This window comes from Phacochoerus africanus, chromosome 8 (assembly GCF_016906955.1).
Source record: "Phacochoerus africanus isolate WHEZ1 chromosome 8, ROS_Pafr_v1, whole genome shotgun sequence".
In the NCBI taxonomy this organism is placed as follows: Eukaryota; Metazoa; Chordata; class Mammalia; order Artiodactyla; family Suidae; genus Phacochoerus; species Phacochoerus africanus.
Window position 1 is genome coordinate 152,498,669 of NC_062551.1, and position 27,855 is coordinate 152,526,523.

Here is a 27,855-nt window from a genome sequence, read left to right on the forward strand (position 1 = left end):
AACATCCCAAGCTCTAGCATTTGTGCTATAATTATCTCATACTTTATAGCCATATAAAGTACTTTACAGCTTACAAAGCAGCCTTTAACACTGTACCCTTCATTTAGCTTTTTTTAAAAAAAAATCCCACGTGTTATTTTATTTGGGGGGATCACGGTTGAAAAAAACTGAATTTCAGAGAGGTAAAGTAACAAGTTTATTTAGCTACTTAGCGGGAGAAGCAGGGCTCAAACTAGGATTTATTGTTTGCTAGTCTTTTTCCCTATGTTTGAAAAATTAAAATGTCTGCTGTTGAAGTGTTGGCATCTTGATAAAGATACTTGTAAAATAATAACCCAGATACCTTCTCTGAAGGAAAAAAGGATGAAAAGGGTTTTGAACATCACCTAAGACTGTATCAACTTGATACTCTTGAATCAGCCATTTGGAGGAATGAACTGACAGATAAAGTCCATCAAATGAGCTGTTTGATTGAGCTGGGCTAGAGATTCATAGGGCCTCTGGGGAGGAGGCTCTCTGGAGACCACCAGCCTCACGTTTGCAAAGCCCGTCCCAATAAATGTGAGCTCCTGGAAGGGTAAGACTCATATCAAAGGCATTTTCTCTGCAGAGGACCAAGCACCAGGCTTACATAGAAAGGTACTGAATTCTCTTCTTTTGACTGATATTCATTCATTTTATGTAGAATATAATATATGGCTTTGGCATTATAGTGTTGTGTTCATCACAGGACATTGATTAAGTTGCTTTTCTCCTTCAGGCCTCAGTGTCCACATCTGCACAATTTGAATGACAGTACCCTCCTCATGAGACTGTCACAAGGATTACATGTGTTAATACATGCAAAGTGCTTGGACTGGTGCTGTCCAGAGAATATTCTGAGATGATGGAAATATTCTATATCTGCATTTCCATTCACAGCAGTCACCAGACACATGTGGCAACTGGGCCCTTGAAATGTGGCTAGTGCAAATGAGGAACCAAATTTTCCATTTTAATTTTAATTTTAAGTGGCACATGTGGCTAGTGGACGCTGTATTGGACAGTGCTGGTTAGAGCATGCCTAGTACTACATGGATGCTTGCTGTTTTTATCACTGCTGTTTTTTAAATTTTTTTTTTAAATTTTTGCTTTTTAGGGCTGCATCTGTGGCGTAGGGAAGTTCCTAGCTCCGAGGGGTTGAATCGGAGCTGCAGCTGCCAGCCTATGCCACAGCCACAGCAACACAAGATCCGAGGTACATCTGCAACCTACACCACAGCTCACGGAAACACCAGATCCTCAATCCACTGAGGGAGGCCAGGGATTGAACCCGCATCCTCATGGATCCTAGTTGGGTTCCTTACCACTGAGCCACGATGGGAACTCCCTACTGTTGCTAGTATTGTTGTCCTCAGACTTAGGCTTGAATCCTACTGACAGGTCTTAGGCAAATGCCTTGGTCTCGAGAACCTCAATTTCCACGTCTGAAGATTCTGGCCTTACAAAATTGCTGTGGGGATTAAGTAAGATGTATGGAGAACACATTGTACTCACTACATGGGACTATTAAATACGGGACCTACAGACGTGCTCGGCACAAGTGTAGAGACATCCTACTTATTCCTGAATGAGCCTTGCTTGGTCATGCCGCTGAACATTCCCTCATGCTGTTCCTTCTTAGAATATTCTTCCCACAGTACACGCCATCCCCCAGCAAGCTACCTGGGGTACATGGACTACATTCTGGAAACTCAGCTTTTTTACCAGAAGCAGCCTTTCCTGACCATGTCTTCCCCCTTCCACTCCTCCATGGGGAATCCCAGTCAAGGAGAACTGACCAAGTCCCTTTGCTTATACCTCAACCACTGACACTGTACAGATTCTATCACTGTATCTGTAATATGTTAATTTGCATAGATGTCTCCTTCTATGAGGCTATGAGCAGGCTGAAGCCCAGGCTAATCTTGACACCACAGTGGCACTAATTTTTACTGTTATTGTTTAACAAATGAATGAATGAGTGTGGCACAGGGCAGGTACTAGGAAAATACGAGACATTTTCCAGATAAAGTCAGCAGATTTAATCATGAACAATTATGATTCATGGTGAAAGGTACTGGACAGTCATGAGGAACATCTCATGGGTAACAGTAAAATTATTCCCATACATTCTGTTTAGAACTGTCAAAATCACTGGTAAAGAACAAATATCCTACACTCCTTCTGTTTATTGGAATATTGCTTGGTGCCTCATACTTTGCAAATATTACTGTATTAGATTCTTATAATGATCTTGAGAAGTACTTGTTATTGCACTGTTTTACTAAGTCAGAAAATGAGACCAAAAGTTGTTCAAGAAGCTTGTCCAAGGTCCCCCAGAGTTAAGAGTCAGGGAGGAAGGTGCTGCACACAGACCTACCCAACTCTAATTCTCATGGAGCCTGCAGAAACGAGCTCCTTTCTTTCCAACTACTTTCAAGAATTCTAAGTATTCACAGACAGCAGAGGTGAACTCAGATCTCTTTCAGGATTTATTCGTTTTAATGCCACTGGAGCAAGCCCAGAGGGTTCATCTCAAGCCTAACCAATGAAGGGGAATGAAACAGCTGAACAGATTTCTTTCATCCCAGTGTTTGATGAAGCTTCCCCATGGCTTTGAAAGAAATGCCATTCAGAATTCAACCAATCTAAATCCTAAAGTAGGTTTACAAAAAAAAAAAAAAAAAGCTACAAAGAAATCAAATAGACCTTGACACTGCCACCATTCCTATCCCCCACATTCCACCCCCTTCACAGAGCCCGAAAGGTAATAGGGAAGGTCTTTGTGTAAATGAGATGCAAACAGATTTTGCACTATTTAGGGCATAATGGTCAAGAATGAAGGCTCTAGAATTAGACTGCCTGACTTCAAGTCTGCAGGTTGGTCCAGCCACTTAACAGCCACTTAACCTTCCTGTGCCTCAGTTCCTTTGTCTAGGAAATTGGAACGATGAGAGAATGGAGTTCTTAGGGCTCTTGCGAAGATGAGGCAAGGAGAACAGTACCTGGAACGTGGTTTACTCAACACAGTTTTGCCACTGTTGTTACTGCTGACCACTCTCAGTCTTTGTTGTTAATAGCAGGGCTTGGCATGATGGTACAGGCATTCCCTCTTAGCATGATGTCTGCTTTGCCAGAGGTATTTGGGCTTGCTTAGATTGACTGTAACATTTGTTTTCTGCCCTTGAGTATACAACTGATGACAGAATAATGGGGGGGGGGGTCGGGGGAATAAAGAAAATGAGGTACCAAGTAGCAGGAATGATCCAGGCTAACATTTTAAACACTGTTGATAAAAAACCAAAAGCTGTTTGTATCCCTAAAAACCACTATAACATGTCACACCATTTATTCTGCAATTCAACTCGGTGATGGCAAATGCCATACACCTGGCCATGACTTGCACCAGTCAGATGCCAAAATTGGGAGACCCAGAGACCAAAGAATAGACCCTCAGATAACTGGGTCTCACTTCTCTGTTCCTCTCTTCTGCCCAGAAAGATCAAATCTTGAAGGCAGACTCATATGTAATAGTATGGAAATCTAAGACTCAGAACACTAGCAAAATCCATAGTAAAGACAAAGCAAAAACCTGATTTAAGAAATTCCTTTCTTCCTAACCTCAACACAGCCTCTAGATTACTTGGAAGTTCTTATCTATGAGCTCAGGAAAGACAATTTTTCACTTGCAGGCATTAGACATGGTAAAGGGTCAGGTTGAAATCCAATCCAAAGGGCCAAGTTAACTCCCCAAAAGTACTTATTTTCTAAAACTAAAAAAAATTTAAGAGATCTGATCCAAGTACCACAAAATGCACAAAATGTATCTCATGGAATAAATCCTTAAATGGCTCTAAAACTATGACTCTAAATCACAGTTACCTTCTGATATTTTATAAATCAACTGATTCATTCAGCAGCTATTTATTGGTCCCCAGCTATAAGTAAGGTGCTGTGTGAGAAGCTAGAAACCCAAAGATGAAAGCTGTCCCCTTTTATTCTGTAAGATCCTCATCCAGGAGGGATGGAGAGATACACAGGCAGACACTTACAAGACAGTAGGGAGCAGCCAGTGACTCACAGGTGAAGATGTTTAATGACAGTATGGAGACAGGACCCTTGGTCTAGTTGGATGGTCAGGTCAGAAAGGGCCTCCTGAAGGAGGTGAGGCAGGAGGGACCTCAGTCAGCAGGGGGAGGGGACAGGAAAGGAATGGCACTTCAGGCAGACTTGGAGACAAAAGAGACAGCTAAACAAAGGCCCAGGAGAGAGAGTCAGCTGATGCGAGCTGCTGGGCAACACAGTCTGCAGGAGATGGAAGCTTGTATTCTGGAGAACAGGGCTGGACAAAGGTCAGGGTCTGACACTGGACCATCTCTGCTGGAGACCCAAGTCCTCCACAGGTGTTCTGTGTGACCTTCCATAAGCTACCTCACCTCTCTGCACCTCAGTGTGCTCAGGTGTGAGTCGGGAGTAATAGCATCTACTTTAAAGGTCATTATTCCTGGTTTTAGCACTGTTTGCCCAGTGTCCCAGAAAGGACACCCCCAAGTCCTGAGCAAACTGTACTGGATGGTCACCTTAATGCAGCCTTATACCTGGGATACTAGAACTGCTAAATAAATATCAGTGCCAACTTCTCTTGGCAGATAACAAGGCTAGGTTTCCTTCAGCAACCTTTTCTTGCCCCTAAACAAATGGTCTCATTTATAGAATTATCTGAAGGCTCCTAGAAGGTGGGAAAGGAACTAGCTGCCCTGACAATCTCCTTAAAGACACAGAGCAAACCAGTGAGATGCTTCAAGCAAAAGCAGGAAGGAGATGGGACTTGCTCAGATAGACTCTTTAGGACACCTGAACGTGGGGAAGAGGCCTGAAGTTTTTGGAGGAAAAGATCTTAGTTGCTTCCCCAGTTCTCCCTCTTCCCAGACTCTGATGCCAAGCTCAGAGCCTCCTCCCTTGGTGTGAGTTTCGGTTCCATGAAAAACTTCCAGAGGTTTCGTGGGGTTAGTTGAACATTGACAGATTCTTCAAAGCCTGGGATTTATTCCCAGAGCCCAAACCAGCCAAGTTTCTATGGGGCTAGGATTTCCCCCGGGAAGGGTCACAGGGCTCCACCACACCTAACACGGATTGATTGGACCCTGGGCCTGCCCTGAGCTTCAGACAACAAAGAGACAAAAAAGAAAAATAGATTCTGAAGCTGGATCCTACATCCCTGGCCCCCATTCTTGAGAGAGCAAGGGTGGGAGTGTAAGGCGACCCATCACCGGATGAGAGTCAGGCCACAGAGTCAGAGAATTAACTGCTATGCAGAGCAGCTGGAGAGAGGAAAAAAAAACAAAACAAAATAAAAACAAAAACCTGAGCAGGATAAAGGGCCCAGGGTTTTAACACAATCAATGACATGTGGCTCAAATAGTTTCAAAGAGAACAAAGGCTTAGGTAAATAAATAGTGTGGAAGACAAGGGCAAAAATGAATTATAGAAAATCCCACAAGGAATATACTTGCATTTTTCAAAAACTGCAGTTCAAAAGCCATCTCTGCTTCAGCAGAAATCAAGAGTCAGCCCTCCCCTTCCACCTCTGCAGCTGCTCCTGACACCCACCTTCTCAGGACAGCAGCCCCAGGCCCTGTTCTCCTTTCTCTGTGCCTGCACGGCCAGGGGGGAAAGGGCGGTGGCCTGAAGAGGGCACCCATTTCAGAGAGACATTTCTAGTCGCTGCATGACCTCGGGCAAAGGCGCGGAGCTCCTTGTGCCTCTAATATCTCCTCTGTAAAAAGGAAGTGATGATTTCAGAGCAAAGTGTAAAAACACAATCTCGCTTTGAAAGAAGAGTGTTGGCACATGTTAGGCCCTGAATAATATTCTCTCTCTCCACCGTTCAGTAGGATTCAGTGCCATAAACCTTGAGTGAGCACCACTCTCCATGAGGCATGTGCTCAGCACTGCAGAGGAAATAATACCTGGAAAAACATAATCACTGTCTTCAAGGAGCTGACAGTCTTCTAGGAGCCAAGGATGCTGGTACCCAGCAGCCTGACCACGGCTGTCAAAAGGAACACAGCAAGCAGATTTCCCCTGTGCAAGTCCAAACAGGCTCCCCAAATGAGGCCCTCTTTGATGTAATGGTCAGAGGTTTCCACCTGGACTGCAGCCACTCATTCCGGGGCCTGTTGCAGCAACTCTCCGCCTTAGGTCTTCTCTGTAGCACCATCATCATGACACTTGATACCCGTGTAGAATGTGCTTGTGCCAGGTGTGCCAGGTGTTTTTATTTTAGTGCTTCACATAAATTTATGTATTGTATTGAATCCTCACAACTACTGGTATGAGGCCCATCTTGGAGATGAAAATCTGAGACTCAGCAGGTTAAGTAACTGACCTGTGATCACACAGAGAGCAGGTGATGGTGTGGATTAGGAATTCAGGCAGTCTCGCTTCAGAAATCATGCTTTTCCTCAACCATGAGGCTGCAAGAATGGTGTTGTGGGTATTCTCAGGCTATTTTTTTTTTTTTTTTGGTGCACACAGTTACTCAGTTTTGTTGGATAAATTCTGTACATGCATACAATGTTTCCTTCTGCCTTTGCTCTCTCTCCTTCTAAAGTCTGCATGTCATTTTTTAAGGCTGAGTAATATACCACTGTGTGTATATAAACTACATTTCAATAAAGACTGTGATTGATATATATATATATATATACCCACACACCCACACATACCCACATCTTCTCTATCCATTCATCTGTTGATGGACATTTAGGTTGTTTGCACATTTTGGCTGCTGTAAATAGTGCTACTGTGAACACTGGGGTGCAGGTATCTTTTCAAATATTACTCAGCTGTAAAAAAGAATGAAATCATGCTATTTGCAGCAACATGGCAAGACTTAGAGATTATCAGACTAAGTAAAGTAAGCCAAATAGAAAGACAAATATTCTATGATATCAATTATGTATGGAATCTGAAAAAAAAGGATGCAAATGAACTTATTTACAAAACAGAAATAAACTCACAGACAGAAAACAAACTTATGGTTATCAAAGGCATGGGAGGAGGGGTAAATTAGGAGATTGGGATTAACATATACACACTATTATAAATAAAATAGAGAACTAACAAGGACCTACTGTATAGCACAGGGAACTCTACTGAATACCTTGTAATAACCTATAATGGAGAAGAATGTTAAAAAAGAATATGTATATTTATATATACATATGTAGCTGAATCACTTCACTATACTGAAACTAAAACAGCATTGTAAATCAACATATTCAATAAAAAAACTTTAAAAAAGGTGAATAACTGGAAAAAATTCTGTATTTCAAAGGAAAGAATTCTACTTTTTCTCCCCCCTTTTTACTGCTGCACCTACAGCATATGGCATTCCTGGGTCAGGGTTCAAATCAGAGCTGCAGCTGCTAGCCTACACCACAGCCATGGCAAGGCCTGATCCAAGCTGTATCTGCTACCTACACCGCAGATTGCAACAACTGCCAGATCCTTAATCCACTGAGTGAGGCCAGGGAATTGAACCCTCATCCTCACAGACACTATGTCAGGTTCTTAACCACAGAGCCACAATGGGAACTCTTGCTTACATCTACCTCCAGTGGCTTGACAACATCTGAGGAGAAGAGGGCTAGCACAGACTTTGCAACCTGGTGCTCAAGTACAGCCATTCTCTCTCCATCAACTTGAGCTTAATAGCCTCATCTTGCAGGGATTTCTTACAGATATCACAGGCTTTGGCCAAACTGAAATTCTTAGTATTTCCCAACCCCATTTCAGTGCCATCACTTATGCTATTCTCTCCATCCAGATTACTCTACATGTCATTGCTTTCGGTAGGGAAGGCCCCTGTTATCGTAGGTCCAGTTCAAAGGCTACCCCTCCCACTTCTCTGAAGGACCATAGCAGCTGACATTCTGGAGGTTCTCATTAGTAGCTGTATGACCTTGAGCAAGCTGCTGGAGTTGACGTAAAGATTATACAAGTAGACTACCCAGAACATTCCTGTTATGCTGAAGTCATGCAAAGTATTTGTCTTTCCTTTGCCTTATTGTTCCTACTGAAAGAGTCTTCTCCCTTTTTCAACCTCCTATAGAACTCAGTCCTCATGCTATATCTCTAGTTCTCTATATTGCTGACTTTGCCTCAGTAACTGGTAGTAACTAGTATAGTGCTTAGCATGTTGTTTATAGACAAAAACATTAACTAATGCACATATTTACTCAGTTAAGGGCTGTGGTCTGAAGTTACAGAGATGAATATGACCAGAGTCATTGCCCACAAGAAGCTCACAGTCTAAATGGGGGAGACAGTAATGTAACCATCTATTTAAATGTTTAAACATTATTGTATATCTGTTAGCATTCAGAGATATGCACATAGTGAAAGAATTATTAGGCCACATGCATTAGGCTGGGCAATAAGGTTACACCACAGTAAAGCAGACAATGTGTGAATAAGAGACACATTATTCAGGCTTATTTAATATATTTCACAGAACTGAACTGTGTGGGTTTTTCTTTACAACTTTCAGTGGTGAGAGGCCTGAATATAAAAGGTGTATAGAGTCTTTCCTCATATTACTGATGTTGATGGCAGAATGACCCCTCAGTTTCCAAAGTGGTGAGTCACAAGGCTGGTACACTTTTAACTCTCTATGCTAAATTCAGCCCAGGAACCTGTATAGCTCAACAGCTTAACACAATCCTTAGCTTTCCCTAGACCTGAGCATAGGATTCAAAGATTCTCCATGTTTTCTGTTTCTTGAACATTTAAAAAAAAAAAAAACTATGGATAACTCAGTCAACACAGGCATGGGTGAAGCTATACGATTGTAAAACCAGGAGACCTAGAGTCAGACAGACCTTCAAGCTTCTCCTCCCACCCCACCACACATACCTGAGCCAAGGTGAATATCATTCTGGCCTTTATATGGGGGTGGTAAGAATGTGCACCCATAGTTGTTGTTCATATCAAGTGTTATCTACGCAAACACTTAGGTAGTTCCCAGTTCATGGTAAGGGCACCACATCGGAAGAGCTCCTTATTGCTCTGCTTTTTTTTTTTTTTTTTTGGTCTTTTTGCTATTTCTTGGGCTGCTCCTGCAGCATATGGAGGTTCCCAAGCTAGGGGTCCAATCGGAGCTGCAGCCACAGGCCCACGCCAGAGCCACAGCAACGCGGGATCCGAGCCACGTCTGCAACCTACACCACAGCTCACGGCAACGCCGGATCTTTAACCCACTAAGCAAGGCCAGGGATCGAACCCGCAACCTCATGGTTCCTAGTCAGATTCGTTAACCACTGCGCCACGACAGGAACTCCCTGCTCTGCTTTTGAAATAAAATTTTTAAAATTCATTCTTCCAGTTTCCCTGAACTCAATTTTGTTCTTTCTAGATTATATACAGGTAACTGTGATGAACTTGAGTGTTGACCATCACTCCTACAACTTCGAAGATGCTCCTGGAGAAGTTCATTAGGATTATGTGGGGATTGTATACAAGGCAGATGTTCAGGGGCCCAGTCAAACCTACTGATCAGAACCTGTCATAGCGGTGGTTGTGGGGACCCAGTAACCCACATTTTAAATAACTCTTTGGTTGACTATGCATATTCAAATTTGAAAACCACTATAATAAGTAAATAAGGACAGAAATAGATATAAAAACAAACAAAAGAAAAATGCACATCATATGGTAGTTCTATATTTAGTTTTCTGAGGAACCTCCATACTGTTTTCCACAGTGGCTGTACCAATTTACATTCCTACCTAAAATTATATCCCTCTCCCGGCATATATCTGAAAAAAAACTTTCATTCAAAAAGATACACATACCCCCATGTTCACTGTAGCATTATTCACAATAGCCAAGACATGGAGACCAATCTAAATGTACACTGACAGATGAACAGATAGGAAGATGTGGTACATATATACAATGGAACACTACTCAGCAATAAAAAAAAATGGTATTTGCAACAACTGCAACTAGAGATTCTCATACTAAGTGAGGTCAGAAAGAAAAGGACAAATACCATATGATATCACTTATATGTGGAATCTAAAACATGGGCACAAATGAACCTATCTGCAAAACAAAAACAGACTCACAGATATAGAGAACAGACTTGTGGTTGCCAAGGGGTTGGGAGAGGGAGTGGGATGGACTGGGAGTTTGGGGTTAGTAGATGCAAACTATTACATTTAGAATGGATCATGGATAAGCAATGAGGTCCTACTGTATAGCACAGGGAACTACATCCAGTATCAGGAGATAGACCATGATAGAAGATAATATGAGAAAAAAAATGACTGGGTCACTATGCTATACAACAGAAATTGACTCAACACTGTAAATCAACTATATCCTAAAAAAAACTTAACTAATAAAAAATCCTATGTCATTCTATGTTCAAAATAAAATACTCATTTTTTAGGTGATCTATATTATGATTTCAATTTACTATGGATAACTGGAAATAATGTAAATAATCTATTTTCTCATGTTGTCTCTCTTTATATTTTCCATTTGCAGTTTCTAGCAAACAGTACTTTCTAGTTCTAGTCAAAATGGGAACAGAAGAAAGTTTAGTGGGAAAATCTGTCATTGTCATCAATAAAATGAAGACGAAACATTCAGAGGGATGGGCACAGAAATACTAGAAGGCTCTGGAAGAATATTCAGCAGCTCAGACTGTAGTGAGCCTGGGCAGACTTTGTACACTCTCTACTTCGATTTGAAGAAAGAGAAGGGATAATGGGATGAAGCGACAGGAGCAGAGACAAAAATCCTCTCACTAAGACAGTGGCCAAGATCAGAGTGGGTATGAGACCCTGAAAAGCAGCATCCCCCAGCCTCAGGCCTGGTGGATGAGTAAAGACCATGCTGAGATACAGAAGTCGGAGATGGAGAAATGTACTTTCCCATCTAGCTATGCTTCTGCAGTTTGAGTAACAAACATTACAAAGGTGGAGTGCAAAGCCCTGGCAGCAAGTGAGCTATGTCTGAATTTCCAGGGCCTGGGAAAACAAATATCTGCTTCATTCCATTGAAGTGAACTTTTGTTCTAAGATAAAATGAGGGTTTTTTTTACTTTTTTTTTTTTACTGCTTTATCTGTTCCTTTGCAGTATCACCCATTGGTATGACAAATCCTAGCTGCTTGCCCAAAGGCAAATTCTTCAGGTAGAACACTTGACAGTTTTCACACGACAGTCAGTGCTAAGGAAGCTGTTTGAATGATAGGTTGATCCACCTTAATTTCAGCATCCAATTTCCTCAACTTAGAATTCAAGGCTTTTCACATTTGAGCTTCTGACCTGGAAGAGCTGACACTTGTTGATTGCTCACACAGGTCAGGAAATGGCGCCAGTACAGTACAACCACCAGAGGAGGCGCTGTTGTCATCCCCATTTACAGAAGGGAAATCTGAGACAGCAGTTAAGTAACTTGCTCCTAACAAGTGGCAAAGCTGGGAGTTCAGAATCCACACATGGTACACAGCTCTGATTTCCTGGCCCTCTCTCACTGTTCCCTCATACTGCACAGCAAGTTTGCCATACTGAAAAGATCCATGATGGAGTCAGGTTTTTCCACACTCTTTTCACTTTCCATTCCCGCCTCCTGAAATGCTTGTCCCATTTCCACCTCCTACGTGATGCTTCCCTCACTTGTCCTGGCAGAGCTGGTTGATCCATTCCATGTGCTCTTGTGACACTTCCCTCACATCTGGGAAAGGCAGTGTGAAGGTTACAATGGGATTTTTCTGATGACAGGTCTGCCTTCTCCACCAGCTGCTAAGCTCCTCCAGAGAAAAGACTGGATCATCTTCAGCCTGGCAGCCCCAGTGCCCTATATGGCATCTGAGGCCAAGTATGGGTCTAACACATATTTGCTAATTGAATTATCTGCTACCTTGCTTCTTATACCATAAAATGTTCCCTCTCTTCATTGAGGTCAGTTTCCTCAAATGTCACCACTCTGGATTAAACTTTCCAGAACTCTCTGTACTGGCACTCTCTCACTCCTGGCACTCTCTACTGCTTTACACAGACCTGTTCTTAATAACACTTAGCAGTACCTGATAAACACATAATGATGCATATACAGATACACACATGTACACATATGCCCACACATGCACAAACACACATATCCAAATGTGCATATACATATGCACACACACACATACGTATACTGTTATACATACATGTACACAAACACATATGCACAAGCATTCAGCCGTACATGCACATTGCTGAGCATGCCAATAGAGGCACATCTGTGCACACATATGCACAAACACACACATATACACATGCACAGACAGATGTGCATATAAACATATGTGGATACACAAGCACAGACGTGCATGCATACTCTGTATGCATGCATACTGTGCATATAAAAATATTCATGAGTATGTTTCTATGGGAGGTTATGGACACTCTCAACAAGAAGGAAGCTTCATAGGAGCAGGAACTTGTCTCTATTCACCACTATGTCCAAACATCTACAACAATGCCTGGCACATAAAAGGAAAATATCACGTATTTTTTAAAATAAAAGAATGACTTCGCCTTGAACGCTTCTATCATTCATAATACACATTTGTTTAGATCCCATCAATCACAGCTAAACATACACAGCACTGCCAGACACTAAGTGCTTTACAGACAGTCGCTCACTTATTCTTCAAACAACTCAATGAGGTGCGTGCAAGTACTATACCCATTTCAGAGAGGAAAAAAACTGAGGCATGAAGTATCAAGCAACTTCCCAAGGTCACAGAGACAGCAGATGGAACTAGGATTTGAATCCGTTATGTGTTCAAACCAGGATTTGAACTCCTATGTTGTATTACCTCAGGACTTTTCATTTTCCTTGTGTTCAGAAGCCAGATTCTGACATCAGAATCATAGTACAGAGCATGATAAAGATTAGCGTTTTGGAAGGTGGGGTGGAGGAGATGCTACTCTCATGTATAACTAGTGACTAGTACCATTTTTCTATATTCCGGACATTTTTTATTTTTAGTTTCTCTAGATAGTTATCCTGGCCACAAGATGGTAGGAGGCAATCTTCAAGATTCCCAGTGCAGGGAAATAAATTCTTTTTTCTGTTTGCCCTTTATGATGACTCATATGAATGCTTAGTTAAGAGAAAGTTGAAAACAAGGAAATTAACCAGGCCCGTGGAGAGATGATAAGGAAGCAGCCGGCAGTTCAGATGTGAGGCCGCCGCCAAGAAGCGATAACTGGAGATGTGCATTTTCCCACCAACAGCTGCTGATGTACAAGCCCCAAAGTAAACATTAGTGCTCAGGGATATTATATGGATGTGAAGCACCATGTGTTGAGTTTCTGTGCCATGAAAAACAGTGGAGCTTTGGGGTAAGCCTACTCTTGTAGCCAGTGACGCAAGTGCAATCTTGACATCGGGCCCCCAAACAAAACACTTTTCCAGCAGTCTTCTACCTTTTGAACTTGGAGCGCTAAAGTGCTCCTAACAGGTGGCTGGCAGTAGTAGAGCCAGGAGCTGGGTTATCCTGGTGTTTTTGGTTTTGTTCCCAAGTTCAGCAAAAGAAGACAGAAGCTCATCTTTTCAGTCACATACGAATCCATGAGAGAATGAGGGGAAACTTCCGATTACGAATTCCCTCTGGATACCAGATAAGGTTCTGAAGCGGATGAGCTGGTCAGAGATTTGCTTGAAATCAGGGTCTCTGGGCATAGGAACCTCCACTAAGTCTAGACATTCTGCTCTGTTCAGGAAGAACTTTCCTCTATTGGATGCAAAGTCTTCATGAAGTAGATGTGAAGTCATGGGGAGAGAGAGATCAGCCTTGGATCCAACCCTGCCTTATCCCCTATGCTTGGGCAAATCCCTCTGCCTACTGTAGTGTCCATTCACTCAACCATTAATAGAGGTAAAAATACCAGGATGGTGGTTTGAAAAGGGCAAGTCACTCCACACCTGACTTTAATAACATCAACATTCAATTCAACATTAATCAACAAAAGTAATCAACAAAATTATTATCCACTTTAGGATTACTGATCTCTCCACCATGCAGTCAAAAATCAGCCAGGCTGGTCTAATAAGCCTCGTCTTATTCCCCATGACTGGGAGAACCCCAGACACCGGTGCTGTCCTTAAGTTTTTTTTTTTTAAATAAATTCACTTCTTCACACTGGGCCTCAACTCTCTCATCCATAAAATGGATCTAAAAACACACCTACCCAGAAGAATGTTAACTAGAAGCTCTATCTTCCGTTTTGGATATAGATATATGTTTGTGTAGTTACAGGCTAATGTATGAAAAGGCACAGACATATGTATAATATATTAGCAGGACAAGTAGGAGAAAGCGCATAGACTCTGGAGTCAGAAAGACATAGACCTAGACTCCAACTTCATTATTTATTGAAATGTCATACTCAAATCTGCCCTTCCCCCCATCCCTGCTCTGCCCCTCATCAAGGCTCCCGCAGCTGTTCTGGTATCAGGCAGCAGTGTTTCTCATTAAACCAAACCTCAACCTAAAACGGTAACCTTCACATCACACTAACAAACTCCCTCCCCTTCTAAGTCACATCCAGGAACTCCTGGAGTTGTCCTTGCCTCTATCGGCTTGGGCACTGACACCACTTTTCTCCTTCCAGATTCCCCGGCAAGACTGTATCTGCTCTTCTAATCCCCCTCCTTCTCTTACAGACCGTCTGCATCTTTGGACACCTCCTCTTTCATGTTGGATACGCTCCCTGCCCCCAGCTCTTAGTCCGAGTCTGTGCCTGGCTCCTTCTCAGCACAGTTCACCCAGTTGGTCTACTTGAGCACTGCATATCACTTCCGCTTCTGACCTGTGTGCCCAGTGCCAACACATCCTGCAGGACATCTCCACTGGGCACCAAGTGACACCTTCCATCCTATAACCAGCTTCCTAGCCCCAGACATTCAGACTCAGGATCCTTGGGAGGTAGGGCCTAGGAATTATATATTTTTAAACGCTCCCCTATTTGGATTTAGCAATCCTTATTTTGGATCTTTCAAAACACGCTCTTAACTCTCAGATCCACAGAGGACTGACCCTCTGGGTTCTAAGCTGAATGATGGGGCTAGTGAACACAATTCGGTGGGAAACCTATGATAGGTGAAAGTGTGGCAGAAACAGAGGAGGGAGTGATTCCTGGTTTCTAAGAACGGTGGTGAAGTCTGGAGAATAGTCCACCGCAGAAGTAAAACTTAACCTGACTGCTGACTTGAGTAGGAGTGTGTGGGTGGGGAGCGGGGAGGGGGAGCACCACTTTGCAGGAGCAAAGGCAAGGAGGCTAGTGTATGTGAAGAGCTGAAAGGAGGACAAATGGTCGGGTGTTAAATGGTCGGGTGTTAGATGCTGCGTAAGACAGAAGGGGCAGGAAGATTCGCATACTCCCTACTCTGCGGTCTCCACTTGATTTTCTCATCTCACAGGTATTTTAATGAGGAGTTAATTTCACAAAGTATATTTTGACCAAGTATGAGTAGGACACTTCCTGGATGCTGTTTACCAAGTATTAGTAGGACCCTTACTGGATGCTGGGTTTTTGGTTTGTTTGTTTTTACAGAAGTAAACTCAGTTGCTGAAAGGAAATAAAGTCACAGAAGGGTTCTGGTACAGAGTAGGACTTACCATCCTCAGCACTACTGACATTTGAGGCTGGGTAATTCTCTGTTGTGCCCTGAGCATTGCAGGACATTCAGTGGCATTCCTGGCTTCTGCTCAACATATTCCAAGCCAGTTCCCCTTTTCCAAAAGATAATCAAAAAATGTCTCCAGTCATGGCCAAATGTCCCCTGGGGATGGGATGGAGGGGTTAAAAATCACCCCTGGATGAGAACCACTGGTATAGAGTCTTTTCAGAACATGAGCTTTGGAGTCAGACTCAAGTTCGAACACTGGTTACGTGATAGTGGAAATGTTTTTCTTTCTACCTTCAACTTCCTCATGTATAGAATGGGAAACCACCTCTGCTTTATAGGATCATCATGAGAGACAAGGGATAAAGTGCGTGAAGCATCAGGCAGAGTACTTGGCACATGGAAGGCAAATAAGAAATAGTTATAAGAGTAGTGGTACCAATAAAAGTAGGGGTTCTTCTTTTATTAGTGATATTATTGTTTTTCTTTTTATTATGAGTAAAGCCTAACTGAAGTTTGAAAGTTACAACAAGTAAATAAATTCCATCTTACCAAGAAACAATAATAAGGCAGGAATTGTTGCAACTATATTACAGAATCACTTTCTTGAGGAATTCTTTTATAATTCAAGGCTCAATTTTGGGCCCATCCCATATTTTTCCAAAGCTTTATATATTTGGGAAATGTAATTACATTGTTTATTTACTGTTTATCTTCTCTACTAGAATATGCAGAAGTCCAGTTTTCTCTGATATTTACCTTACATCTGATCAAATAAAGAGGGTCATCAAAAAATACTTATTGAAAGACGGTCTTTTTAAAATACTGTTACTCTCTCCAATGCTATTTTAAAGGTCAAATTCAAGAGTAGGCTGGATCACAGTTGAACGAATATGACATTCATATGGCACAGTGATTAGAAGTGTGAGCTCTGGAATCAGATACTGTGAGTTTAAATCACCTCTGACCACTCACTAACTGTATGACTTTGGATAAATTAGGTAGCCTTTGTGAGCCTCACTGTTTCATTTAAAAAACAGAACAGAATGATAGTATGTTTAAAGTTGCCTTAAAGTCAGTGTTGCTTCTAGAGCACTCACAATGGTGTGATGAAAAGTTGGCAAGTTTCATTGCTCACTGGAATAAACTATGTTTTGCTTGAAGAGGGCATAAGCCAGAAGCTCTTTTTGCAAGATGGGCTAAACCAATTCTTCTGCTATAAGAAAGGAAGGAAGGAAGAGGAGAGAGGTAGAGGGGGGTGGGGTGGGGAGGAAGAAATTCAAAATGCTCAATTTGGTTTGATTCCGCAACTCAGATGAGTAATTTAAGCCAATTCAACATCTGGCGTAGATAAGCAATTTAAGCCAAATCAACATCTGGCAAGAACCCAGTATCTGGAATCAGAGGATGCTAAACCTAGGCACAAGATTTGCTCTTGGCCAACACCTGCTAATATGATGGGAGCGCAAAGTCCACAAGTTTCCAGACATCCTGTAATGGGTCAGAGAGTGCTCAAAACAACTCTTTTGCTTCATGGAGAATTGAGCAGGCACACCTACGGTATAAGGATGTTTGTCTGTGCAGCTGCCTCTGTAATGAGAGATTCTGATAGTTCTCAGTTGAATATCCATCCCTCGCAGAGGGCACGCCATTCATTTACTCATTCACTAAATATGCTCGGGTTAATGGTCCTGCACATGCAAAGCACTGTGATTACTGGGGTGTAAGAATAAAACCGCACAGGGCTCACTCTCAAAGAGTACACAGACTCGTAAATGAGACAAAGTTGCACACACAAACCTGGTGGATGTGTAGAGTCCTACATATCATCAGGAGAGGAGTTCCTGCTCTGGTGCAGTGGTTTAAGAATTCCACTACAGTGGCTTGGGTTGCTGCGGAGGCGTGGGTTCGATTCCTAGCTCAGTGTGGTGGGTTAAAGGATCCGGTGTTTCCACAGCTGCAGCGTAGGTTGCAGCTGTGGCTCAGATTCAATCCCTGGCCCGGGAATTTCCATATGCCATGGAGTGCAGCCAAAAAAAAGATGTGATGGAGAATCAGCAGTTGGTCTAAAAGGGAAGAACAATGGGGGGAGAGGGCCTGAGACAGAAATCAGGTTATTGCCTTTCAGGTCTACTGGAGTCAAGAACAGACCTGGAACAAAGTGAATACTATTTTTATAAGCTAGAAAAATATCAGCAGTGGGAGCCCTGGCCAGAACCACCCCCACAAAGAGCAAAGAAAGCTACTCCTATCCTCTGGCTATCTGCTGGAGAACTTACTAACCAGCACGTTAACCACAAAATGTTCTTTTATCTTTGATTTTCATTCCCACAAAGTTCTTCCTCCCCTTTTTCCATAACTGAGAAAAGCCTGACTTGAGTTACACTTGCTTCTTTGATCTTTATCCTCCTGGCCCAGGCTTCCCTGAAGACCGAAAGTGCAGGAGTCTTTCTCCAAAGCAGAATGCTGACCCTGCCTCCTAATCAGAATGTGGGGTCCAAGGTGGGTCTGGCCAAGTCAACATTTGAAGGGATTCAGGACTTGTTTGTGAGAGACCCAAATGATCTGTGATTCCAAAGCCAGATTCTGAACCTGACTATTGGCGATCTCTCAGCATGGAGTTCATCTAATCATATCTTGAGGTTATCTGTGACCTCAAACTCTACAGAAATCTTTTTTCTTTCTTTTTATGGCTGCATCTGTAGCATATGGAAAATCTCAGGCTATGGGTCAAATTGGAGCTGCAGCTGCCGGCCTGTACCACAGTCACAGCAACACCTGCTCTAAGCTGTGTCTTCAACCTACGCCAGATCCTTAACCCACTGAGTGAGGCCAGGGATTGAACCTGCATCCTCACAAATACTGTCAGGGGTTCTTAACCCACTGAGCCACAATGGGAACTCTGTCTACAGAAATCTTAAAGTTGTGAACCCTGGAGTTCCCGCCACGGTGCAGAGGGATTGGTGGCATCTTGCGTAGCACTGGGACACAGGCTGGATCCCCAGCTGGGCACAGTGGGTTAAGGTTCTGGCATTGCTGCAGCTGCAGTATAGGTCACATTGCAGCTCGGATCTAGTCCTTGGCCCAGGAACTCCATACACCATGAGGTGACCAAAAAAGTTAAAAAAAATTTAAAAATTAACATAATGAATCCTGCATTCTGGGAAAGAACACCAGGGAAGGAAATTTAGGGCAGATTCAAGGAAGGCAGATAAAGTCCAAAAGACTGGGGATTTTCAACTGCCTGTACAAACATTAGATAGTTCTCTTGGATAATATCTCAGAGAACTTCCACTTATAAAGCTCCTACTTTGTGCTGTACATTGTGATTCCAGAGTGAGAAAAAGAAAGACACTTCATTACTGTGAATCTACTATGTGCCAGATGCTACATCAGCTGCTTTACCTGTTTGCATCATTAGTTCTCATACTCATACCCCATCTTTGAGGAGGGTATTGCTATCTTGTACTGCAGAAGGGGACATTCACAAGTGTGAAAGGGTAGGCTATTCGGTCCAAAGTACACAGGTAGTGGGAGTAAGAATTTAAATTCAGATCTTTGGACTCCACGTTTGGTCTTTATTATAAAATCACGACCTGTCTCAGCTGTTAGTTCTCTCAAGCCAATACTGTTTTTTGTTTGTTTGTTTTTCTTTTTATAGCCACACCTATACTCTATGGAAGTTCCTGGACCAGGGGTCAAATCAGAGGCACAGCTACCAGTCTACACCTTAGTCATGGCAACACTGGATCCGAGCTGCATCTGCGACCTACACCACAGCACATGGCAGTGCCAGATCCTTAATCCACTGAGTGAGGCCAGGGATTGAACCTGCATCCTCACAGATACTACACTGGGTTCTTAACCCACTGAGCCACAATGGAAAGTCCATCCAACCAATACTATGAAGTTTCAGACATGCAGGCCAAGAGAGAATTTTCTCTCCAAAAGGTATGGAGCTTTAGCTGTGCTGTTCACTGCTATAATCTCCAGTGCCTAGACCAGTTACCACCAGGTGTGTGAGCACTCAATACGTATCTTTAGTAACGACATGGCCGGATAAGTGGATGACCCTTTCAAGACTTTCAGGCCTCTATTTTCCTCCACGTCCTGAAAGGGAGATAGGCAGAGTGGGAAACAAGAGGGAAAGCAAAAGCCTTGCTCCCAGGGCTGCTCTCTTTTCCAGATATCCTAATCCTAAATTGGCTGTAAGGTGAAGGGGGGAGGTGGAGGCATAAGAAGGATAAAACTTGGACAAAATTACTAAGTAGGTCTTTCCCGTCCCACAGTTGCTGAGAATCACCTTCCTGGGCTTTCTTCAGCCACTTCTGGCCCCTAAGCTCAGCTCTTTAAGAATCCAGGGTCCTATACTGTATGACATAATACATGTATGTGAGCAGTTACCATTTAGGAAACTAGGCAAAGGTTGTATGAGATCCTTTTTTTTTTTGCCATTTCTTGGGCCGCTCCCGTGGCATATGGAGGTTCCCAGGCTAGGGGTCAAATTGGCGCCGTAGCCACCAGCCTATGCCAGAGCCACAGCAATGCGGGATCCGAGCCATGTCTGCAACCTACACCACAGCTCACGGCAACGCCGGATCGTTAACCCACTGAGCAAGCGCAGGGATCGAACCCACAACCTCATGGTTCTTAGTCAGATTCGTGAACCACTGCGCCACAACGGGAACTCCTAGATCTTTCTGTATAATTTCTTCTTTAAATTACCTTTTGTAACTGAGAGATCATTTACATATAAAATTACATTAGCATCAGGGGTCCAACACGATGATGCAGTATTTGTATATATTGTTAAATGATCACATTGTCTAGGTAACAGCCATCACTGCACATTTCTTTTTTTGTGATAAATGCTTTTAAGATTTATTCTCTTTGCCACTTTAAAGTACAGTTGACCCCTGAACAATGGAAAACACCAAAAGAATCCAAGGTCCTATTCTGTCTTTCCACTTGAAGAACTTACTTTTGGAAAACAAGAGAAACTCACTAATGTAAGTATATTTGTATCTTAAAATGGATAAGACATCGCAGCCAAAGCTTCTAAGGGTAAAATTTCTGCCCCTGCACATCCTCCAATTCAGGTGACTTCATGGCCTGGGTTCCTCTCAGTGTAGTTTAAGTTACACTCTCTGAAAGTCTTCAGGTGCCATAGAGAACGCAGCCTCCCCTCCAAGAGGGCATGGCGAGTCCCAGGATGGAAGAGCAAAGCATGCTTTGGTTTGTCCCTTAGGGATCTCTGGGAAACTGACAAGGGACCCAGAGTTCTGAAAGCTCCCAGGTGTAGCGCTCCTTCTCTCAGCATGTGGAGGTCCAAGCCAAGGGCCTGTCACCTAGGGTGGGAGGGTGGATGACCTCGACTGCAGCCCCAGGGATGACTGAGAAAGCACGATGGAGGAAGCTTCCCGGGCCTCAGACGGGATGTGGAACGTCAGGATTACCAGGAGACAGGAACACTCCACATTTGCCTACACCACACGTTCTCTCTGTGCCTGTTCTTAAAAACCCAAATCATGACATTCCAATCAAAAGCGCATACTGCCTACACTGAAAAGTGAGCGTAACGCCCTTGCCTATAAGCAAAATTGTCTACCACTAAACAAGCCACACGTGCTCTAGGCTGGTTACTATTTCTTAGGAACTGTGTTAGATTCTGAACACATAAAGATGACTAAGACAGACACGTCTGCAGGTAGATAAGAGCTATCCTGCTCTGAGAGTTCAGAGATGATGTAGAAGAATGAGATACTCTTAATGACCTGCTGTATAAGGAAACGGCTTAAGTTTTACTCTATAGGTTAGGGCCATTTTATCCTACTCTTGGCTTAATGTGACTTTATTCATTTAATAAGTTGATCAATCAGACACAGGGCTCAGCGCAGGTTAGACAAGATGCATAATACAATGGCCCTGCTGTCAAGGAGCTTACAGTTTATTGAGTCTAATGGAAAAGATAAGCAGGTAAAATAGCAATTATAACACAACCATTTCTTCTAGAGGTGTAGGTAAAAGTGCTGAAAGAAGTACAGCTTAGAGAATTTCAAAACAAATCAAAGTGTCCCATGGAAGGTTTAGAGGGGAGAAACCATCTAAGACAGATCTTCAACTTAGAGTAGAAGTTAGTGGGCAAAGTGGAGGACCAGTCATTCTAGGCAGTGAAATCCATGTGCAAAGACATGGAGGTGAAATGCAGAGTTCGGGGAGTACAGCCTCATGTGAGCATTTGATAGATATTGTGAAGTACAGACTAAAATATCTTTCAAAGATTTTTTGACTATGACCGATAGTAAGAAATTCTTTGTTGGAGTTCCCATATGGCTCAGCAGTTAATGAACCTGATTAGGATCCATGAGGATAAGGGTTTGATTCCTGGCCTCACTCAGTAGGTAAAGGATCCAGCGTTGCCATGAGCTATGGTATAGGTCATAGACGTGGCTTGGATCTGGAGTTGCTGTCGCTGTGGCGTAGGCCAGGAGCTGCACCTCTGATTAGACCCCTAGCCTGGGAACCTGCATATGCCTTGGGTACAGCCCTAAAAAGCAAAAAAAAAAAAAAAATTATTTTTGTCATGGCACTGTATACATACACACAGATAAATAAAATGGAAATGGAAACATAAATTACAAAAAAAAATGCTTACCCTTAATATGTAAGACAAATTCTGATATTTTCTATTATGGTTGGTACATTCTATTCTGAAAATACAATGGTCATGATCTACTAAATTGACTGCATGAAGTTTGAACCCTAACTTAAATAGAAACACCGCCAGAAAGAGTAGGAAAAAAGATTTGGCTATGGTTGAAGTGAGAAATACTGAGAATCTGAACAATGCTCCCCGCCAACACACCCCAAATGCAATAAGGATGAAGGAGACAGAGACATTACACTTTCCTGTAAACTCTGTCTCATGGTCTGCCTTCCATTTGGGAATGGGACCTTGCTTTGTATTAATTAAGTTCACTGTCCCTTAGCACCATGCCTGGGGCATACTAAGTGTTTGATGGGTCTTTGATGAATGAGTAAATGAATACAGGAATGCCAGGTTGGAGAGTTATTTAGAAGATAAAATACAGAATACACTGAAGCAACTGGATATAAGCCAAATACACCATGAAAGTAAAAATTATAGACTTGTAAGGTTTTTGGAGTATGTATAGAGGAATACAGTAGAGGTAACTACACCATCATCATACATGCTAGCTGGAAGTTAAGGTATCTTTCTCAAATTTTCAGTAAACCAAAGAACTATCCAGATATTTACTCAGATCATTTTTCTATTATTTTTTGTATGGAAAAATAAAAATGTAAATGAATTCTATATTTGATGAAAAGTTCTGTAATTCTACCCAAATGCCTAGCTGTAAGAAAAGGCTTTTTTTTTTTTTTAAACTATATCTTGAATCATCAACTCTCAATCTTTGCTTTAACAACAGAACAATAGTGTCTTCCAGTTCTGAGGAGTATTCTGTTGAACACAGCATTGGTGGGGGCATGGAGTAAGAGATTACCTAGTCCTCCTGCATGGGCATCAATAAGTGAGGCAGCCACGGCAATTCCAGCAGGAAGGCCAAGGTCCTTTGCAGCCTCTGGTGTGAGCCCACTTCCAAGAGAAGCTCCAGGAGGCAGCACTTTGTTTCCTGGGTAGACATGAGAAAAAATAAACACCTGTCAGTGTGAAAAACACAAAAGCAAACAGATAATTTTCTTAAGAGAACCTCTCTGCCCCTCCTCCCTCCTCTGCCTTTTCTCAAAGTCATGAAGATGGAAACCATGCAGCCACAGAGTCCCTGTGCTCATTGGGTGACTTAGGTGTGTGTCCTTCCTCCCACAGGTCATGCTCTGGGGTGCTTTTACAAAGCCAAGAGCTTTAAGGCATCTTTCAAATCAGAGAACTATCCCATTCATGGGAAATTCCAAAAGACATAAACACAGTGGCCTCTTGGAGACTAGGTTAAAAATGGTCAAACTGTTCCAAACGAGCCTCATAGCAGAGCAGCCCTACCAGCATACTGTACACACATACACACACACACACAAACACACACCATACACACAAACACACATTACCATCCATAAAACTCCTTGATTAACGTATATTCCTAAGGAAGTTGAGAAAATTGACTTACATAATTGTCTCCTGTTAGAAAATAAGGGAGAGAATTATTTTGTTCCAATAAAGGATTTTTGAACAATTTTTCTCAGTTGGAAAAGAGAGTCTAGATTTGAGGATTAAGATGGTGGAATAGAAGGACTAGAGCTCAACTTCTCTCAAAAAAAAAAAAAATACAACCAAATGCTGAACAACCTTCAACCAAATGGACTGGAAACTTTCAAAAAGATATCCTACTCCAGAAGACAAAGAGGTGGCCACATCAAGAGGTAGGAGAGGTGATTACATGATATAAGCAACCCCATACCTGCCGGATGGGAAGCCCACAGACTGGAAAGTAACTATCACAGAGACTCACCTGCAGGAGTGTGAGCTTGGAGCCCCATGTCAAGGCCCCATGCCTAGGGATCTTGGATTGGAAGAAAGAGCCCCTGGAGCATCTGGCATTGAAGGCTAGTGGGGCTTGTGTGCAGGAGCTCCATGGGACTGGGGGAGATGGAGACCCCATTCTTGAAAGGTGCACACAGGCTTTCATGTACACTGGGTCCCAGGGCAAAGCAGAGGCTCCATAGGAATTTGGATTGGACATGACTGCAGTTCTTGGAGGATCTCCTGGGAAAACAGGGGGTGACCGTGGCTCGTTGTTGGGGAAGGACATTAGAGGCAAAGCTCTTGTGAATATTCATCAGTGTGTGTTTCTCTGGAGGTGGCCATTTTGGGATAATCTGGCCCCACCCATCAGTGCTGAGAAGCCCCAGGCCAAACAAAACAATAATCCAGGCGGGATCACAGCCACACCCATCAGTAAATAGGCTGCCTGAAGACCTTCCAGGCACACAACCACCTCTAATCTCACCCAGAGACAAAGCCCCACTCACCAGAGGGATAGGAATCAGCCACATCTACCAGTGGGCAGGCACTAGTCCCTCCCTTCAGGAAGCCTACAGCAAGCTCCCACACCAACTTCAGCCACAAGGGGGACGGACACCAGAAGTTAGAGAGGCTACAACTCTACTGTCTGCAAAAAGGACACCATACCAAAAACCTATAAAAATGAAAAAGCAGAGAACCATAACTCCCTTAAGGGAGAAAGGAAAAAACCCAGAAAAACACCTAAGTGATCTGGAGATTATCAGCCTCAAGGAAAAAGATTATAGACTGATGATGCTGAAGATGATGCAAGAAACTGGAAACAAACTGGAGGCAAAGATTGATAATTTACAGCAAACATTGAGCAAAGAAATACAAGATTTAAAACTTAAGCAAGCAGAGATGCAAAATACAATAACTGAAATAAAAAATTCATTAGAAACAACCAACAGCAGAATACAGGAGTCAAAAGAACAAATAAGCAAGGTGGAGGACAGACTAGTGGAAATCACTAATGCAGAACAGAAAAGAGAAAAAAAATTGAAAAGAAATGAAGAGAGTCTCAGAGAACTCTGGGACAATGTTAAATGCACCAATATCTGTTATTATGGGGATGCCAGAAGGAGAAGAGAGAAAGAAAGGGATGGAAAATATATTCAAAGAGATAATAGCTGAAAACTTCCTTAATATGGGAAAGGAACCACTCTCCCAAATTCAGGAAGCACAACAAGTACCATATAAAATAAACCCGAGGAGGAACACCATGAGACACATAATAATCAAACTGACCAAAATTAAAGACAAAGAGAAAATATTGAAAGCAGCTAGGAAAAAGAAACAAATAACATACAAGGGAACCCCGATAAGGTTATTGGCAGATTTTTCAGTAGGAACTCTGCAGGCCAGAAGGGAGTGACACAATATACTTAATGTGATGAAAGGAAAAACCTCTAACCAAGATCACTTTACCCAGCAAGGCTCTCATTCAGATTTGAAGGAGAAATCAAAAACTTTACAGATAAGCAAAAGCTGAGAGAATTCAGCAACACTAAACCAGCTTTACAACAAATACTAAAGGAACTTCTCTAGGCAGAAAAGAAAAGGCCACAAGTAGAAATAAAAATACCGCGAATGACAAGGCTCACCAGTAAAGGCATATATTCAGTAAAAATAGGAAATCATCCACACACGATTATGCTACCAAAATCAGAAATCATGAGAAGAGGAGGGTACAAGTGCAGGATACTGGGGATACACTTGCAGCTAAGAGAACAACAACTTAAAACAATCTCATATACATATATAGACTCCTATATCAAAACTTCAGGGTAACTGCAAACCAAAAATATGCAATTGATACACAAACAAATAAGAAAAATCAACTCAAATATATCACTAAACATAGTCATCAAACCACAAGAGGAGAGAAAAGAAGGAAAGAAAAAAGAGCAATAAAAACAAATCCAAAACAGCTAATAAAATGGCAACATAAGAACATACATATCCACAATTACCTTAAATGTAAATGGACTAAATGCCCCAACCAAAAGATACAGACTGGCTGAATGGATACAAAAACAAGACCCATATATATGCTGTCTTCAAGAGACCCACTTCACTTCTAGGGACACATATAAATTGAAAGTGAGAGGATGGAAGAAAATATTCCATGCAAATGGGAATCAAAAGAAAGCTGGAGTAGCAATACTCATATTAGACAAAATATACCTTAAAGAATATTTTAAGAGATGAGGAAGGACATTACATAATGATCAAAGGATCAATCCAAGAATTAACAATTGTAAACATACATGCACCCAGCACAGGATCACCACAATATATAAAGCAACTGCTAACAACCTTAAAAGGAGAAATTGACAATAACACAGTAATAGTGGGGGCCTTTAACACCCCACTTACAGCAATGGACAGATCATCCAGACAGAAAATCAATAAAGAAACACAGGCCCTGAACGAAGCATTAGATGGACGTAATAGATATTTATAGGACAATTCATCCAAAAGCAGCAGAATACACAGTCTTCTCAAGTGCATTTGGAACATTCTCTAAGACTGATCACATTCTGGGCCACAAATCAAACCTCGGTAACTAAGAAAATTGGAATCACATCAAGCATGTTTTACAACCACAACACTATACGACTGGAAATCAACAACAAGAAAAAACTGCAAGAAAATGCAATTCACTCACACACACACTCACTCACACACACACACACACACACATACACACACACTGGAATATTATCCAGCCTTAAAAAAAAAAAAGGAAACCCTGCCTTTTGTGACAACATGGATGAATCTGGAGAACATCAGGCTAAACGAAATAAGCCAGATGCAGAAAAACAAATACTTCATGACCTCACTTAAATGTGGAAGCTAAAATATTCAAGCTCATCAAGCTCATAAAGTAGAAAAGCAGTTGCCAGGGAAAGGTAAAATGGAGAGGTGATAATCAAAGAGTGGAAAGTTTCAGTTCTGCAAGTTTAAAGAAGATGTAGAGATTTACATATAACATAGTTGCTGTGCTAAAAATACTGTATTGTATACTTAAATTTTGCTTAGAGTGTGTATATTATGTTAAATTTTCTTACAGTACATACGCACACGCAAAGATAATTATAATAACGTGGTAGGGGAGTTTCCACTGTGGCTCAGTGGACTGAGAACCCAACTAGTGTCCATGAGGATTGGGGTTCGATCTCTGGTCCTGCTCAGTGGGTTGGGGATCCAGCACTGCTGTGAGCCGTGGTGTAGGTCTGTGGCTCTGATCCCACGTTGCTGTGGCTGTGGTACAGGCCAGTGGCTGCAGCTTCTATTGGACTCCTGGCCTAGGTACTTCCATGTGTGGCAGTTGAGGCCCTAAAAATAAAAAAATAAAATAAGGGGGAGGGAGGAAACTTTGGGAGGTGATGAATATGTTTATTGCTTTAATGGTGGTGATGGATTCATGGTGTGTACTTATCCCCAAACTCACTGAATTGCATACATTAAATATGTATAGCTTTACATGTCAATGATGCCTTAATAATGTGGGGAGTAATGGCTGGGATTGGTAGGGATCATGAAAGAGGCTTTGGGGATGTTGTTCGTGTCTGATTTCTTGATCTGGGT

General features: G+C 42.2%; 1 protein-coding gene across 12 annotated transcripts in view; it reads right to left on the reverse strand.

Annotated features, from left to right (window-relative positions):
• FGGY (FGGY carbohydrate kinase domain containing) overlaps nt 1-27,855 on the reverse strand; it is a 456,020-nt gene that overhangs the window by 207,431 nt on the left and 220,734 nt on the right. For all 12 annotated transcript variants that reach the window (XM_047788880.1, XM_047788885.1, XM_047788882.1 and 9 more), the window contains one exon: nt 23,249-23,377. In XM_047788880.1, the coding sequence (XP_047644836.1) occupies nt 23,249-23,377 (129 nt within the window). The remainder of the gene's footprint in view (nt 1-23,248; nt 23,378-27,855) is intronic.